The sequence below is a fragment of the Oncorhynchus clarkii genome, chromosome 33, assembly GCF_045791955.1.
Source record: "Oncorhynchus clarkii lewisi isolate Uvic-CL-2024 chromosome 33, UVic_Ocla_1.0, whole genome shotgun sequence".
Taxonomy (NCBI): domain Eukaryota; kingdom Metazoa; phylum Chordata; class Actinopteri; order Salmoniformes; family Salmonidae; genus Oncorhynchus; species Oncorhynchus clarkii.
Window position 1 is genome coordinate 12835979 of NC_092179.1, and position 18593 is coordinate 12854571.

Here is an 18593-nt window from a genome sequence, read left to right on the forward strand (position 1 = left end):
GTCAAGTGATACAGTTATATTTTTTTCTGAACACAGACACACACACACACACACACACACACACACACACACACACACACACACACACACACACACACACACACACACACACACACACACACACACACACATACACTGACCTTAGCTGCAACCCTTTGATGCTCGCTAAGCGCTGTAGCTGCCGGGGATCATGTAAATCTGGGTGGTATTTTATTGATATAGTATTGGATGAAGAGCCCAGGCCTGTTGTCTGTGTTCATGCATTGATAGCTCAATCGTGTGTGTGTGTGTGTGTGTGTGTGTGCGCGGCATAATGCATCCAGAGCAAGTAGAACACATCAAGCACTAAGCAGTAGGCTAAGCACGTCAGTGTGCCGTATTACACAGGAGTAGTTTAAACCTGTGTGGATGGGAGCTATTTGTGTGTGTGCTTGAGCCAGTGGACCACTGTCTAGTCTAGGTACTCTCATGACGTGACCGTTTCTGGGTATAGAGCGTGGCATCCCCCTCTCTCTCCCTCCTACACCCAGAGAGTTTCACAGTAGAACAAAGGAACTTTTTCTACATCAGAGAACTTGAGAACTGAACAGTGTCCATGTTTTGGAGAATGTGCAAATGGTCGGTAGAGAAGCCAGCTATGACCCAGTTAGTTTTGTCTCATGTTTGTGACCTCATGAAGTGGTGCTTCCATTATGAGGTTTGCGTCTAATTATTGTACAAAATGAAGGAGTAAAGATGAAACTATTTGTGAAAGTTGAACTAAGTCATTGGCCCGCCCCCATGAACACAGACATGATCTGGCACATGGGACAGCCCTTTTCTACTGTTACGAATAAAACCCCCACCTGAAGAAATCCTCTTCAGGATTTACATTCTAACCACGAAAGACTTCAGGGAAGCAGAGAGAGAGAGACGCGCGGATGAACTTTCCAACAGAAAGACGGACACTTCCAACGGAGATCACGACAACAAACTCAGTGTAAATATACATTGATTGCAATTATTCTAGAATGAGTGAGCGTTCATGTGCAAAGGATTAGCATTTCAATTAATATAATTATCAACTGTGTAGTGTCTCTTTTGTCTTTCCTGCCTTTCTCTGTCCACGCTCACTTCCCTTTGTCCACCAAGCCGTCATATTGGCTTAGCCCACTAGGGAACCTCCCCTATCATTTCCATGTAACCATATCTACTGTTTGTTTGTATATGCATTTCTGTGATTATTTAGTTAGTAAATAAATGATTAAGACAATTGGCGTATGGATGATTCATAGTAAAGGCTGGGTTCGTGCAACAATTTACGACGTTTGGAATGAGACTAACTTGAGGTAAAGAATAATTCATTCATTAGAAGACTAATTGGTCAGATATTAAAATATCTGAAGAGTTATATTAGGAAAAGTACAACTTTGTAATCTGAAGATTTTCCTTGGTGCCCCAAATTCCTAGTTAATTACATTTACATGATTAGTTTAATCACGTAATAATAATTACAGAGAATTGATTTGATAAAATGAACAGTCTTCAATTGAATGATGCCAAAGACACGACAGCACTTTAATTGGGGTTCAATCAGACTTAAGCTATCTAAATTGCGTCTGTACTGTGAGACACTTAGTGCTATGAGGACACATCAGTATTGGATGGGCTGTGGGGTGAAGTTCAAGTCCTTCTAAACGTCCGGTTTATAATGAAAATGAATTACTTTCTAGTGTTTTGATTAATGTTTTGGGGCTTTGGAGCCATTTTGTTGAACTTTTGTTTTACCAGGTTAATTGAATGGGAGAGAAATACTGGCTGGGGAAAAGGGGGTTTAACAGAGGGATCAATATCAACACCTGTGGTTGTGTAATTAGATGGTGGGCAGAGAAGTGTGTGTGTGAGTGTGTGTGTGTGTGTGTGTGTGTGTGTTCCTACATGTGTACATTATGTGGTGAGGATCCAGTAGGATGTTCAGACCGTCGTCATGTCACAAGACAACAAAATAAAATGTTGAACTCGATCATACTCCCTTTAGCACGGGGCCCATTAAAATCACATGAATCTCTTTCTCTCTCTCTTCAGAATTAGTGGTTAGAGCATTGGGCCAGTAACTGAAAGGTCGCTGGTTCGAATATCCGAGCCGACAAGGGGAAAATCTGTCGAATTGCCCTTAAGCAAGGCACTTAACCCTAATTTGCTCGAGGGGAGTTGTACTACTATGGCTGACCCTGGAACTGACCGTTGTGAGGCTGAGTTGTGGATAGAACCAGTTATGATCTACAACTGTAAAAGAGATCAGACGAGACCCAGCCTGACAGTCTAGTGAGTGAGGTAATCTCAGCAGTAACCCTCCAGGAGACGAGAGGCGTAACTAGATACCACCGAGGTAAACATAATGCTCCTTTTCACCATCCGCTTTTTCATCCAATCAAAACATAATTACGCTTCTTCCCCAAAAACCATCCCGATGGGCCTTAAAAAACTTAGTGATTCTCTTTCTGGCTGAGAGTTTGATTCTGTGGAACACGCAGACATGATTGCACTCCCTCTCAGAGTCTGGGGCAATTTATTAGAGTCTAGCTGCACCTGTTAGATTTGTGACAGGCAGGCTCGCCTTCTCCCTTATCGTCTGCCTGTCAGTACAGAGACTGTAATCAGTGAGTTTCAATAGAGCTCGTAGAAGTCCGCACTACGCTCTCACTCACTCACATACACACAGACACATACACACACTAGGTCGCAGTGGTAAATGAGAACTTGTTCTCAACTGGCCTACATGGTTAAATAAAGGTGAAATAAAAGAAAACATAAAACACACACACACACACACACACACACACACACACACACACACACACACACACACACACACACAGTCACTCAGTCTGCTTCTGAGGCCAAACCTAAATAATGTAAAATTTATAGAGAGCCTAATAAAGTGTAGTGCCAGATCATCTGCTGTGCAGCTAGAATACAATATTAAGCTGCAGCAGCACATCACAACACATAGTCTCTGAGCTTTGGTCCACTGTCTCCAGGGTAATAATGGGTTGTAGTTCATTATCTTGTAGAATGTGAATCTGCATACAGAGCACGGCTTGGTTTAGCCTGAAAACAAGTGGTGCTGTGAGTTGTACAAGTTTCTCTCTAATTGAAAGGGATTCTGTACAGAAAGGAGTGCAGGGGGAACAAAACGTACTGCTGATCTACAGGATAAGATATATCTGTGGATCTACAAGATAAGATATATCTGTGGATCTACGGGATAAGATATATCTGTGGATCTACAGGATAAGATATATCTGTGGATCTACGGGATAAGATATATCTGTGGATCTACGGGATAAGATATATCTGTGGACCTACAGGATAAGATATATCTGTGGATCTACGGGATAAAACATATCTGTGGATCTACAGGATAAGATATATCTGTGGATCAAAATGATATGATATATCTGTGGCTCTACAGGATATGATATATCTGTGGCTCTACAGAATATGATATATCTGTGGCTCTACAGGATATGATATATCTGTGGATCTACAGGATATGATATATCTGTGGCTCTACAGGATATGATATATCTGTGGCTCTACAGGATATGATATATCTGTGGCTCTACAGGATATGATATATCTGTGGCTCTACAGGATATGATATATCTGTGGCTCTACAGGATATGATATATCTGTGGATCTACAGGATATGATATATCTGTGGCTCTACAGGATATGATATATCTGTGGCTCTAGAGAGTGCAGATATACTATCTCCAGCACAGATTATTATCATTTATAAAAAAAAGTCCTCATTTGGACTAATCTTCCAAGAGTCCTTAAACATTAAAATACAATTCATAATACGAACACATTTTCACAAATAACACACTGTTACAAACAGACATAATACACTAACATATTGACCCGATAAATACTCTAAAAATATATATTGATTCTTCATCTACCATAGTCCAGCACAACTTTTCTATGTATTATATTTAAATGGTTTTACAGCATTGTTTAAATTTATATATTGAAAGGTTTCTGGTTTTCTCAGTTAAATTATTCCATTTCTTTATTGCTCTAAATCTAAATGTTATTTTGCATATTTCTCTTTTCTGTCTGGATAACACATAGATGCTGGACAATCTATTCCTAGTATTTACTGAATGTCTGTCTCTTACCAACTGAACCGTTGTGAATAGAACTTGGCCGTTTTAAATGATGTATATTATGAAATAAAATAAGCAAGGTTTTTTCAATTGTTTTTGTTGATTGATGACCAACCAAGAGCATTGCACATGACTACAACAGAAGAACCATATCTCCACCTTAAAACAATCCTTGCTGCTTTGTTCTGTGCAATCTGCAGCCTCCTAACTTCACTTGCTGATGCATTTCTCCAGACGACAGAACAGTAGTTCACCTGACTCTCAATTAATGCTTGTGTTGTTTGCTTAAGAATCTTTCCTGGTAAATATTTAGCTATCCTTCTGATCATGCATGCTGTTTTAATTTTTCTTTCTTTCTTTCCATAGATGAGTTATTTGAGACGACCATGATAAGCAGTTGTCTAGCTACACTCCTAGTAGTTTGGTTTCTGCCACCTCCTCAATTTGTACTCCTCCCATACTTAATTGTATCCCATGCTGTGTTGGCCTTTTCCTGGTGGAACATATCTACATAACTTTGGTTTCCTTGGTGTTAAGATAAAGGCTTAGACAAGGGCCTATGAATCAGAGTTGCAGCACAGCCAGAGCCTGGCAATAGAGTCTGCTATTGGTCGAGAGCTACACTACCACTACGATACATCACATCACTGTCAATTTTGTTGTATTATTATTATATGCTATATTCTGTTAACCTTTACAGCTTTGGTGTAGCATAAGAAAGAGATTTTGCGACGGACTGTGGTTCGTCGCCGGGGACTCCGGACCGTAGATCGTCGCCGGTGGCTCCGGACTGGGAAACCTAGCAGGAAGCTCTGGACTGAGAACCCCCGCTGGAGGCTCTGGACCGCAGACCATCGCTGGAGGCTCTGGACCGCAGAACACCGCTGGAGGCTCTGGACCGCAGAACACCGCTGGAGACTCTGGACTGCAGACCATCGCTGGAGGCTCTGGACCGCAGAACACCGCTGGAGGCTCTGGACCGCAGAACACCGCTGGAGGCTCTGGACCGCAGACCATCGCTGGAGGCTCTGGACCGCAGAACACCGCTGGAGGCTCTGGACCGCAGACCATCGCTGGAGGCTCTGGACCGCAGAACACCGCTGGAGACTCTGGACTGCAGACCGTCGCTGGAGGCTCTGGACCGCAGACCGTTGCTGGAGGCTCTGGGCAGCAGACCGTCGCTGAAGGCTCTGGACCGCAGACCGTCGCTGGAGGCTCTGGACCGCAGACCGTCGCTGGAGGCTCTGGACCGCAGACCGTCGCTGGAGGCTCTGGACCGCATACTGTTGCAGGAGGCTCTGGACCGCAGACCGTCGCTGGAGGCTCTTGCCTGCCGATCATCGCTGGAGGTTCCGGACCGCCGAAAGTGCTGGACTGGGACCTGTTGCCCAAAGCTCTGGAATGGGACCTGTCCCCAGAAGCTCTGGACTGGGAACTGTCGCCGGAAGCTCTGGACTGTGGAGGCGCACTGGAGGCCTGATGCGTGGGACCGGTACAGGTGGTACCGGGCTGATGACACGCACCTCAGGGCGAGTGCGGGGAGGAGGCACAGGACGTAATGGACTGTGGAGGCGCACTTGAGGCCTGATGCGTGGGACCGGTACAGGTGGCACCGGGCTGATGACATGCACCTCAGGGCGAGTGCGAGGAGGAGGCATAGGACGTACTGGACTGTGGAGGCACACTGGAGACACAGTAAGTATGGCCAATGGCTGGGAGAAGTTGCTTCCGGAAGATGTGTTGGTACCATTCTTTATTCATGGCTGTGTTCTTAGGCAAAATTGTGAGTGAGCCCACTCCTTTGGCTGAGAAGCAACCCCACTCATGAATGGTCTCAGGATGCTTTACTGTTGGCATGACACAGGACTGATGGCAGCGCTCACCTTGTCTACTCCGGACAAGCTTTATTCCGGATGCCCCAAACAATCGGAAATGGGATTCATCAGAGAAAATGACTTTACCCCAGTCCTCAGCAGTCCAATCCCTGTACCTTGTGCAGAAGAACAGTCTGTCCCTGAAGTTTTTCCTGCAGAGAAGTGGCTTCTTTGATGCCCTTCATGACACCAGGGGAAGAACAATGATTCCAAGCACCACCCTCCTTTTGAAGCTTCCAGTCTGTTATTCAAACTCAATCAGTATGACAGTGATCTCCAGCCTTGTCCTCGTCAACACTCACACCTGTGTTAACGAGTGAATCATTGACATGATGTCAGCTGGTCCTTTTGTGGCATGGCTGAAATGCAGTAGAAATGTTTTTGGGGGGATTCAGTTAATTTGCATGTCAAGAAGGACTGTGCAATTCATTTGATCACTCTTCATAACATTCTTGAGTATTTGCAGACTTTGTGAAAGATTAATGTTTGTGTCATTCTCAAAACTTTTGGCCACGACTGTAGCGTCAGTGCAAACCTGCGTGGTGGAATCTCTCGCTCTCTCTGCCTCACTCACTCACACACACACACACACACACACACACACACACACACACACACACGCTTCACATTGTCATTCTCCCGGGATCCTTGCTCCCTTTCTTTTTCTCTTTCTATCTTTCCCTGTCTTTATCCTTCTCTCTGTCTGAGTAAATGATGGAGATCTGCTGGTCCATGTTTTACGTCGATGAGAAGAGAGAGAGACAGACAGGGAAAGAGATGGAGCTGTCACTCACTCAGACACAACAGGTCATTCCATTATGCAGCACCCAGAGGCATTCTCCACACACACACGTCCCACATCAAGGACACAGGCTAACAGGAAGTCACACACAATCCAGTTCATCTAATTAATCAGATCCCATCTCATCAGCTACAGACATGTTATCATCAAGCATGTGCATATACAGTGCCTTGCGAAAGTATTCGGCCCCCTTGAACTTTGCGACCTTTTGCCACATTTCAGGCTTCAAACATAGAGATATAAAACTGTATTTTTTTGTGAAGAATCAACAACAAGTGGGACACAATCATGAAGTGGAACGACATTTATTGGATATTTCAAACTTTTTTAACAAATCAAAAACTGAAAAATTGGGCGTGCAAAATTATTCAGCCCCTTTACTTTCAGTGCAGCAAACTCTCTCCAGAAGTTCAGTGAGGATCTCTGAATGATCCAATGTTGACCTAAATGACTAATGATGATAAATACAATCCACCTGTGTGTAATCAAGTCTCCGTATAAATGCACCTGCACTGTGATAGTCTCAGAGGTCCGTTAAAAGCGCAGAGAGCATCATGAAGAACAATGAACACACCAGGCAGGTCCGAGATACTGTTGTGAAGAAGTTTAAAGCCGGATTTGGATACAAAAAGATTTCCCAAGCTTTAAACATCCCAAGGAGCACTGTGCAAGCGATAATATTGAAATGGAAGGAGTATCAGACCACTGCAAATCTACCAAGACCTGGCCGTCCCTCTAAACTTTCAGCTCATACAAGGAGAAGACTGATCAGAGATGCAGCCAAGAGGCCCATGATCACTCTGGATGAACTGCAGAGATCTACAGCTGAGGTGGGAGACTCTGTCCATAGGACAACAATCAGTCGTATATTGCACAAATCTGGCCTTTATGGAAGAGTGGCAAGAAGAAAGCCATTTCTTAAAGATATCCATAAAAAGTGTTGTTTAAAGTTTGCCACAAGCCACCTGGGAGACACACCAAACATGTGGAAGAAGGTGCTCTGGTCAGATGAAACCAAAATTGAACCTTTTGGCAACAATGCAAAACGTTATGTTTGGCGTAAAAGTAACACCCTGAACACACCATCCCCACTGTCAAACATGGTGGTGGCAGCATCATGGTTTGGGCCTGCTTTTCTTCAGCAGGGACAGGGAAGATGGTTAAAATTGATGGGAAGATGGATGGAGCCAAATACAGGACCATTCTGGAAGAAAACCTGATGGAGTCTGCAAAAGACCTGAGACTGGGATGGAGATTTGTCTTCCAACAAGACAATGATCCAAAACATAAAGCAAAATCTACAATGGAATGGTTCAAAAATAAACATATCCAGGTGTTAGAATGGCCAAGTCAAAGTCCAGACCTGAATCCAATCGAGAATCTGTGGAAAGAACTGAAAACTGCTGTTCACAAATGCTCTCCATCCAACCTCACTGAGCTCGAGCTGTTTTGCAAGGAGGAATGGGAAAAAATGTCAGTCTCTCGATGTGCAAAACTGATAGAGACATACCCCAAGCGACTTACAGCTGTAATCGCAGCAAAAGGTGGCGCTACAAAGTATTAACTTAAGGGGGCTGAATAATTTTGCACGCCCAATTTTTCAGTTTTTGATTTGTTAAAAACGTTTGAAATATCCAATAAATGTCGTTCCACTTCATGATTGTGTCCCACTTGTTGTTGATTCTTCACAAAAAAATACAGTTTTATATCTTTATGTTTGAAGCCTGAAATGTGGCAAAAGGTCACAAAGTTCAAGGGGGCCGAATACTTTCTCAAGGCACTGTATATATAACTTATGTCTGATAATCTACATGTTATTATGAATCAATAGCCCTGATCCCATTACCAGAGATTAAATGTAATGAGAGAGAGGCTGCATTTGCTTAGTCTTCCACCAGAGAGTTGTGGTTGGCATTTGCTGTTATTTATTTCAGCACACACATATACATGCAAGCACAAGCAAGCACGCGTGCATGGCGTAGTCCTTCACATTTCCCCTCTAAAATCCTATTTGTGTGTCAGCCAGGGCACAGAACAGCTTCAATGCCTCTCTCTCCTCCATTTTCTCCCTCTCTTTCCCTATCTCTTAGTCTTGTTTGGTAGGAGGTATTTTCCACTTTTGTGACACGACTGTGATTAGTCTTGTTAACGGTAGAGAAACCGCTAGAGGTGTGTTTTTTCTTTTACATAAGAAGGTACACTCGAGCCATGAACGTCATTAGATCTCGTCTGTGAAAAGGTATCAAACATAATAAGTAAATGAGCTGCTTTGAAGATGTTGAATACATTCATTTGGTGCACGGAGAGAGAGCACTCTTCGATTGTCGCATCTGTAGAGACGCAGCTGAATGAACGGAATGCTGAAGAAACATTCAAAGAAGAGCTATTATGAGGATATAGGATGCTTTTTTGTTTATTGTGTCTGATATCAAATCAAATGTATTTATATAGCCCTTCTTACATCAGCTGATATCTCAAAGTGCTGTACAGAAACCCAGCCTAAAACCCCAAACAGCAAGCAATGCAGATTTAGAAGCGCGGTGGCTAGGAAAAACTCCCTAAAAAGGCCAGAACCTAGAAAGAAACCTAAGAGGAACCAGACTATGAAGGGTGGCCAGTCCTCTTCTGGCAGTGCCGGGTGGAGATTATAACAGAGCATGGCCAAGATGTTCAAATGTTCATAGATGACCAGTAGGGTCATATAATAGTAATCACCGTGGTTGTCGAGTGTGCAACAGGCCAGCACTTCAGGACGTACTGGATATAATGAATAGCCTAGTTGGAGTTGGAGACTGTATGCCCATAGGGAAATCTCTACTGCATGTGTTTTAATGTTGACCAATTACAGGACAGAATCAGGATTCAGAAAACATGACCAACTCTTACTCACCTCTGCTTCTGAGGTGATGACATAGCTCATCTATCTCTATCTCCCTCTCTCTTATTTATCTCTCTACTCTCGCTCTCTCCCCCCCTCTTTTGGTCTAAATCAGCCATTTCCTTTTCTCTTCATTAAGACCTGCCTTTTGTACTATGAGAGTAATACTAACACACTCTCTGTGTCAACGTGCCTTAGGCATGCTGCAAGGAGGCATGAGGACTGCAGATGTGGCCAGGGAAATAAATTGCAATGTCCATACTGTGAGACGCCTAAGACAGCGCTACAGGGAGACAGGACGGACAGCTGATTGTCCTCGCAGTGGTAGACCATGTGTAACAACACCTGCACAGGATCGGTACATCCGAACATCACACCTGCAGGACCAGGTACAGGATGGCAACAACAACTGTCCGAGTTACACCAGGCACGCATAATCCCTCCATCAGTGCCCAGACTGTTCGCAATAGGCTGAGAGAGGCTGGACTGAGGGCTTGTAGGCCTGTTGTAAGGCAGGTGAGTGATTTCCTGCAAGACAGGATTGTCAGTGTTCTGCCATGGCAAGAACTTGCAGGTGCCGGGAACTTGCAGGTGCCTTGGTGGAAGAGTGGTGTAACATGTCACAGGAAGAACTGGCAAATCTGATGCAGTCCATGAGAATTAGATGCACTGCAGTACTTAATGCAGCTGGTGGCCACACCGGATACTGATTGTTACTTTTGATTTTGACACCCCCCCCCCCCCTTTGTTCAGGAACACATTATTCCATTTCTGTAAGTCACATGTCTGTGGAACTTGTTCAGTTTTATGTCTCAGTTGTTGAATCTTGTTATGTTCATACAAATATTTACACGTTAAGTTTGCTGAAAATAAACGCAGTTGACAGTGAGAGGACGTTTCTTTTAGTTTAGTTAGCAATTGCGCTAGTTAACAACTTCATTCAAACTGCACTTAGAGATATAAAATAATATCCACAAGTTCATCTGATTCTGAGGAAGTAGATAAGGGCCAAAAGGGCCAAAATCCTTCTTTGCCATGTCAAAGCTGCCCATAAAAACATGGCTCAATCAAAAGGTACAATTATGATCATCAGTCAGAGATAATGTCCATCCCGGCTATCAGTGTGGATGTTGTCATTCCCTTTACCGTCACAGCTGAAGAGTAGAGCTGCCAGGTGCCAAGTCAGTATAGCAGACTGTCCTTACTGACTCAGTATAGCAAGATGGTGTGAGACTTTAGCGAATCACAAATCCAGTCTGTCACACTCCCATGGGGGGAACACAGTGTTCCTCTTCTCTCCACATGGCGTCCAGTAGGACCCTGGATGGTCATCACTAATCTGGCTAGAGAGTATAATCTGTACGTTGGCACTATCTGGCCCTGCTAGAGAGCACATAATGTACATTGGCACTATAGGCCCATTGTAGAATGGACAGAAGTAGAACTGTTTAACCAAACTAAACTTAGCCTCCTAAACTTAGCCACCTCAACCAGGATCCTAAGCCTTGCATTGATTATGGATAAATAGCTCAGAATGTGAATGCTAAAGTTCTGATGATATTCCCGGGGTGTCCATTCTGGCATGCCTATTTAATGTCGAACCATAGGACCCCCTCTGAGCGTCACACTTCCTACTCAGCGTGAAGCTCCAGGGCTGTGCTGTCCCAGGGCCGGGTCTGCCAGCACTCTGCCCGGACCAGGGAGCTCTAGTTGGGCTTTGAGCTCAGTGGGAGAGGGCCTGCATGAACAGGAAGTCCGCAGCTGGCAGGCTTCATCTCTATCCATCTGAGACTGCAAACTGGGGTGTCCTAAATGGCACCCTATTCCTTATATAATGTCCTACTTTTGACCTGAGCCCTAGTGCACTATAAAGGGAATAGGGTGTGATTTGGGACGTAGGCTGTCAGGGCTGTGAACCAGTAGAGCAAACGAAACAGCTACGATAACTCAACACCCACTAACTGAACACAGTGGAGGCAATCGAGACAATCAAGGTACTCGACCAGCAGTAGAGCCAGAAAAGGAAAAGAACGCATGAAGCCGGGGCCCTCTCGCCCATACAGAGTAGAGGCCCCTTGCCATCTTTGGATGGCTCTGCACCGCATGCTATGACAACGATCAATGCCCACTGCCCATAGAGCAGGAGGGTGAGAACTAGCTACAGAGGGATTCTGTGCCCTATCAAAAAAGAAAATACATATTTTTCAGGAAGGTTGAAAGTTTTTTTTGTGGGGTTTTGGTTGCATGACCTTTATTCCTTTATTGATGTATTTATCTGCTTTCAGCCAGCCAGAAGATGGCTCCTCCTGGTGAGCTGAAGTCCTGCAGAGGCTGAGGCTGTTTGGATGCTCTTTCAGGTGAATAATACCGTCCCTGAGCCCATGCAGCCAATTCTCTCTATCTCTCTCTTCCTTGTTCTCTCTCCATCCTGCCCCTACCCTTCCTGCTCCCCCGCTCTCTGCCCCCCACCCACTCTGTACAATTGGATCTGGGAAAACAAACAGAAACAAACAAAGAAAACCAAGTAAACAAGTAGCTTCCCGCCAGGCGTGACGGCTGGCAGCCTTGGCCCTGAGGTAGCAGACTCACTATCGTCAGCCTTTTCAGAACCCTCTCACAACCCTCCCTCTGTCCCTATTTCAAATCAAATGTATTTATAAAGCCCTTCGTACATCAGCTGATATCTCAAAGTGCTGTACAGAAACCCAGCCTAAAACCCCAAACAAGCAATGCAGGTGTAGAAGCACGTTGGCTCGGAAAAACTCCCTAGAAAGGCCAAAACCTAGGAAGAAACCTAGAGAGGAACCAGGCTATGAGGTGTGGCCAGTCCTCTTCTGGCTGTGGAGATTGTAACAGAACATGGCCAAGATGTTCAAATGTACATAAATTACCAGCATGGTCAAATAATAGGTCTGGGACAGGTAGCACGTCTGGTGAACAGGTCAGGATTCCATAGCCGCAGGCAGAACAGTTGAAACTGGAGCAGCAGCACGGCCAGGTGGACTGGGGACAGCAAGGAGTCATCATGCCAGGTAGTCCTGAGGCATGGTCCTAGGGCTCAGGTCCTCTGAGAGAGAGAAAGAGAGAATTAGAGAGTGCATACTTAAATTCACACAGGACACCGGATAAGACAGGAGAAGTACTCCATATATAACAAACTGACCCTAGCCCCCCGACACATAAACTACTGCAGCATAAATACTGGAGGCTGAGACAGGAGGGGTCTGTCTGTGGCCCCATCCTATTTTTCTGTCTCACTTGGGTCTCTATCAGTGTCTCTCTGTTTCTGTCTCTCTGTCTCTGTATCTGTCTCTGTCTCTCTCTCTCTCTGTCTCTCTCTGTCTCTCTCTCTGTCTCTCTCTGCCTCAATCTTTGTATCTCTCTCTGTCTCTGTCTCTCTCTGTCTCTATCTTTGTCTCTCTCTCTCTCTCTCTGTCTCGCTCTCTCTGCATGCTGGGAGTGTTTGGTGCATGCTGGGAATTGTATGAGCGACCCACATGGGGACGCCGTCCCTGTCACTTCGGCACGGCTTTAGGTCTGTTACTGAAGTCACTGTGGAGGAGTTTATGATCACCGTAGGAGAGAAGGTACAGTAGGTTATGAAAATGTTGCTTATGCGTCACGGATGAATAAAGAGGTGGTGTTTCTTAAAGAAGAGCGTCTTGTTGATCAGATGGTTGAGCATGGCGTACTTCTGAAAGGTACGTTTATTCAAGTTACGCCGCTCTTTCTCAGTCAACAAGGGCAACGATTTCGAATGTACCACTGTTTATTCCCAATGAGCGATTGGAGCGTGAGTTACTGGAGTGTGAGTTATTGGAGAGTGAATTATTTGAGTGTGAGTTATTTGAGTGTGAGTTATTTGAGCGTGAGTTATTGGAGAGTGAGTTATTTGAGTGTGAGTTATTGGAGTGAGAGTTATTGGAGCGTGAGTTATTGGAGCGTGAGTTATTGGAGCGTGAGTTACTGGAGCGTGAGTTACTGGAGCGTGAGTTATTGGAGCGTGAGTTATTGGAGAGTGAGTTATTGGAGAGTGAGTTACTTGAGCGTGAGTTATTGGAGCGTAAGGTATTGGAACGTGAGTTATTGGAGTGTGAGTTATTGGAGCGTGAGTTATTGGAGCGTGAGGTATTTGTGCATGAGTTATTGGAGAGTGAGTTATTGGAGAGTGAGTTATTTGAGCGTGAGTTATTGGAGCGTGAGTTATTGGAGCGTGAGTTATTGGAGCGTGAGTTATTGGAGCGTGAGTTATTGGAGAGTGAGTTATTTGAGCGTGAGTTATTGGAGCGTAAGTTACTGAAGCGTGAAGTATTGGAGCGTGAGTTACTGAAGCGTGAGTTATTGGAGCGTGAGTTATTGGAGCGTGAGCTACTGGAGCGTGAGTTATTGGAGCGTGAGTTATTGAAGCGTGAGTTACTGGAGCGTGAGTTACTGGAGCGTGAGTTACTGCAGTGTGAGTTACTGAAGCGTGAGTTACTGAAGCGTGAGGTATTGGAGCGTGAGTTACTGAAGCGTGAGTTACTGGAGCATGAGTTATTGGAGCGTGAGGTATTGGAGCGTGAGTTACTGAAGCGTGAGTTATTGGAGCGTGAGTTACTGGAGCGTGAGTTACTGAAGCGTGAGTTATTGGAGCGTGAGTTATTGGAGCGTGAGTTATTGGAGCGTGAGTTACTGGAGCGTGAGTTATTGGAGCGTGAGTTATTGGAGCGTGAGTTATTGGAGCGTGAGTTATTGGAGCGTGAGTTATTGGAGCGTGAGTTATTGGAGCGTGAGTTATTGGAGCGTGAGGTATTGGAGAGTGAGTTATTGGAGCGTGAGTTATTGGAGCGTGAGTTATTGGAGCGTGAGTTATTGCAGCGTGAGTTATTGCAGCGTGAGGTATTGGAGAGTGAGTTATTTGAGCGTGAGTTACTGGAGCGTGAGTTACTGGAGTGTGAGTTACTGGAGTGTGAGTTACTGAAGCGTGAGTTACTGAAGCGTGAGGTATTGGAGCGTGAGTTACTGAAGCGTGAGTTACTGGAGCGTGAGTTATTGGAGCGTGAGCTACTGGAGCGTGAGTTATTGGAGCGTGAGTTATTGAAGCGTGAGTTACTGATGCGTGAGGTATTGGAGCGTGAGTTGCTGAAGCGTGAGTTACTGGAGCGTGAGTTATTGGAGCGTGAGGTATTGGAGTGTGAGTTACTGAAGCGTGAGTTACTGGAGCGTGAGTTACTGAAGCGTGAGTTATTGGAGCGTGAGTTATTGGAGCGTGAGTTATTGGAGCGTGAGTTACTGGAGCGTGAGTTTTTGGAGCGTGAGTTATTGGAGCGTGAGTTATTGGAGCGTGAGTTATTGGAGCGTGAGTTATTGCAGCGTGAGGTATTGGAGCGTGAGGTATTGGAGCGTGAGGTATTGGAGCGTGAGATATTGGAGCGTGAGGTATTGGAGCGTGAGGTATTGGAGCGTGAGGTATTGGAGCGTGAGATATTGGAGCGTGAGGTATTGGAGCGTGAGATATTGGAGCGTGAGGTATTGGAGCGTGATGTATTGGAGTGTGAGATATTTCTGTTTGGGAAGTTTGCAAGTTCTATTAAGATTGTCCCGTTAGGTAACAAACAGAGGTGTGGACTCGAGTCACATGACTTGGACTCGAGTCAGTCTCAAGTCACAAATATGATGACTTGAACTCAACTTTGACTTTAACGCCCATGACTCGTGACTTGATTTGGACTTGAGCCTTATGACTCGACCTGACTTGATACCCTCCCCAAGCCCAAATATTAAAAATGATTCTATTAAAAAAAGTGTGCAGCGCATCAACTTTACATTTAACGGATTACAGTTTGAATCTGACAGCAGCCAATCAAATTGTGCCAGCAAAAAGTTGTGAGAGGCAGTGCAGAGGAACGTTGGCGGGTGAATTCAGATGGAGCCCTTGGAAAGATGATACCCAAAATGATTATTTTCGGATATAAAGACGCCGCCGTATCAGCAAAAAACAGATTGCAACTTGCAAAACATCCGGGAAGAAAATTACAGACGGAGGCGCAACAATTTCCAACTTTGTTCGACATTTGAAGCTGCACAAAGAACGGTAAGTCGTGGCTAATATAGACGACAGCTATATATTTTAAATCAATGAGCCTCCACACAGTCAGTCAGTGCAGGAACGTGATCCTTGCACCCAAGATTGAACTACAACTGGCTAGGCAGTTGGTAGCCGAAATCCTGCCTGATGTTACTGCTGTTGGGTCGATTGTGTACAAGCCTACATCGCCCGATTGCGCCCCATAGCGATCCTTGATAGTCGATCCCTATTAGGGTGGGGGTGGGGGGGTGGGGTCTTTCCATGGAAATATAATGTTTATTTGGAAAGTAATAAATATCTAGATATTTTTAAATGCATTCATGATTTGCGTAAATGTAATATACTAACTATTACTCTTGTCAAAAATATGATATGGTATTACATTTGGTGAAGAGCATATTATGACTTGTTTAGGACTCAAAACTCACAGTTTAGGACTTAGGATACTTGACGGTCTTGACTTGCTAAGTGCTAAGACTTGAGACTTACAAAACAATGACTTGGTCCCACCTCTGGAACAAACACCCAGCTCTGAAACAGGTTATGCAGTTTCAAACACCCAGCTCTGAAACAGGTTATGTTGTTTCAAACTCCCGGCTCTGAAACAGGTTATGCCGTTTCAAACACTCGGCTCTGAAACAGGTTATGCAGTTTCAAACACCCGGCTCTGAAACAGGTTATGTCGTTTCAAACTCCCGGCTCTGAAACAGGTTATGTCGTTTCAAACACCCGGCTCTGAAACAGGTTTTGCAGTTTCAAACACCCAGCTCTGAAACAGGTTATTCAGTTTCAAACACCCGGCTCTGAAACAGGTTATGTCGTTTCAAACACCCGGCTCTGAAACAGGTTATGCCATTTCAAACACCCGGCTCTGAAACAGGTTATGTCGTTTCAAACACCCGGCTCTGAAACAGGTTATGTCGTTTCAAACACCCGGATCTGAAACAGGTTATGTTGTTTCAAACGCCCGGCTCTGAAACAGGATATGACGTTTCAAACACCCGGCTCTGAAACAGGTTATGTCGTTTCGGTAATAGGTGTTTAGGTTTGTGTACTCACTGGAGCAGACTGTAGGTATCGTTTAAAATAAAATATGACAACAGACTGTATGGCTTATGCTAGTACGCCTGTCCACGTGAGCAGTTGGCAGATCTTGAAGCCTTGTTGACAAAGTGAAACCACAAAATCCTTACTATCTTGGCTACCTGGACATCCCTGGAAAGAATACGGTAGAAGTGGTCATTTGGCCTGATTCAGATGCTCATGAGATCTGCGTTGTTTTTTGAGTGTTTGTGTTGTGGGTTCCCAGACCCAATAAAGTTTTTTAAACTCAATCTCTCTCTCTCTCTCTCTGTCTCTCTTTCGCTGTCTGTCTGTCTGTCTGTCTGTCTGTCTGTCTGTCTGTCTGTCTGTCTGTCTGTCTGTCTGTCTGTCTGTCTGTCTGCCTGTCTGTCTGCCTGTCTGCCTGCCTGCCTGCCTGCCTGCCTGCCTGCCTGCCAGCCTGCCTGCCTGCCTGCCTGCCTGTCTGCCTGTCTGCCTGCCTGCCTTTTCCTGTGTCTACCCTTCTTGTCCAGATTTTTCCAAGGTTTTGATCAGGAACCATGGTCAAATAGTTAGCCATGGTGTACTGTCGATTTAGGGCCAGATAGCACTGCATTTTGCTTTGTGTTTGTGCTTGTGTTTCCAAAAAAGTAATGTAGTTTTGTTTTGACTGTGTTATAATTTTGTTCATTTGATTGATTGGATGTTCTGGTCTTGAGGCTTCAGTGTGTTAGTAGAACAAGTTTGTGAACTCAGCCCCAGGACCAGCTGGATGAGGGGACTCTTTTCTTTGCTCAGCTCTTGACATTGCAGGGCTTGGTAATGATATGAGAGGGGGTCACTGTATTTTAGATGTTTCCAAAACTTAATTGCTATTTTTTAAGTTTTTATTATTCATGGATATTGGCCTAATTCTGCCCTGCATGCATTGTTTGTAGTTTTCCTCTGGACAAGTAGGAGAATCTTACAGAACTCTGCATGCAGGGTTTCAATAGGGTGTTTGTCCCAATCTTGGTTTGCAATGTCACGACCTCCGCCGAAGTTGGCTCCCCTGCCTGTTCGGGTGGTGCTCGGCGGTCGTCGTCACCGTCCTAGTAGCCGCTACCGATCCCTTTTTCGTTTGTCTGTTGGTTTTGTCTTAGTTAGTTTCACCTGTGTTTATTTTGGTTTAATTAGCTTCCCTATATGTAGTAGTTTGACCCGCCCTTGTTTTGTGCGGGATTGTCTTTTGTTACGTCATTAATCATTATTTTAGTCTTTTGGGGTTTTACTGCCAGGGCCCCAGGTCTGGCAGTACTGCTCTAGCAGGTCCAGCCTCTACTGTAGGCCATGTGCTGTGGGTGACAGCAGGCATAGGTCATCTGCGAAGAGTAGGCATTTAACCTCTGAATTGTGGAGACTAACACCAGGGGCTGAGGATTTTTCTAGAATAGTGACCAATTCATTGATGTAAATATTGAAGAGTGCAGGGCTCAGATTGCTACCCTGGCGAAGGCTCCGCCCCTGGTTAAAGAATTCTGTTATTTTCTTGCCAATTTTAATGCTGCACGTATTGCCAGTATACATTGATTTAATTATGTGCTATATTTTACCCCCTACACCACTTTCAATAACTTTGTAGAACAGTCCTGTATGCCAAATAGAATCAAATGCTTTTTGGAGGTCGATAAAGCAAGCGTATATTTTGGTATTATTTTGGTGGACATGTTTATCTATCAGGGTGTGTAGGGTGTAAATATGATCAGTCGTGCAATGTTTTGGTATAAATCCAATT

At 44.7% G+C, this 18593-nt stretch overlaps 1 protein-coding gene across 1 annotated transcript; it reads left to right on the forward strand.

Annotated features, from left to right (window-relative positions):
* Nucleotides 1-13336: 13336 nt before the first annotated feature.
* LOC139392917 (uncharacterized abhydrolase domain-containing protein DDB_G0269086-like) lies at nucleotides 13337-15375 on the forward strand. The gene is made up of 2 exons (XM_071141242.1): nucleotides 13337-13412; nucleotides 13628-15375. Exons 1-2 carry the CDS (start codon nucleotides 13337-13339, stop codon nucleotides 15373-15375), a joined length of 1824 nt encoding a protein of 607 aa, XP_070997343.1.
* Nucleotides 15376-18593: the final 3218 nt, after the last annotated feature.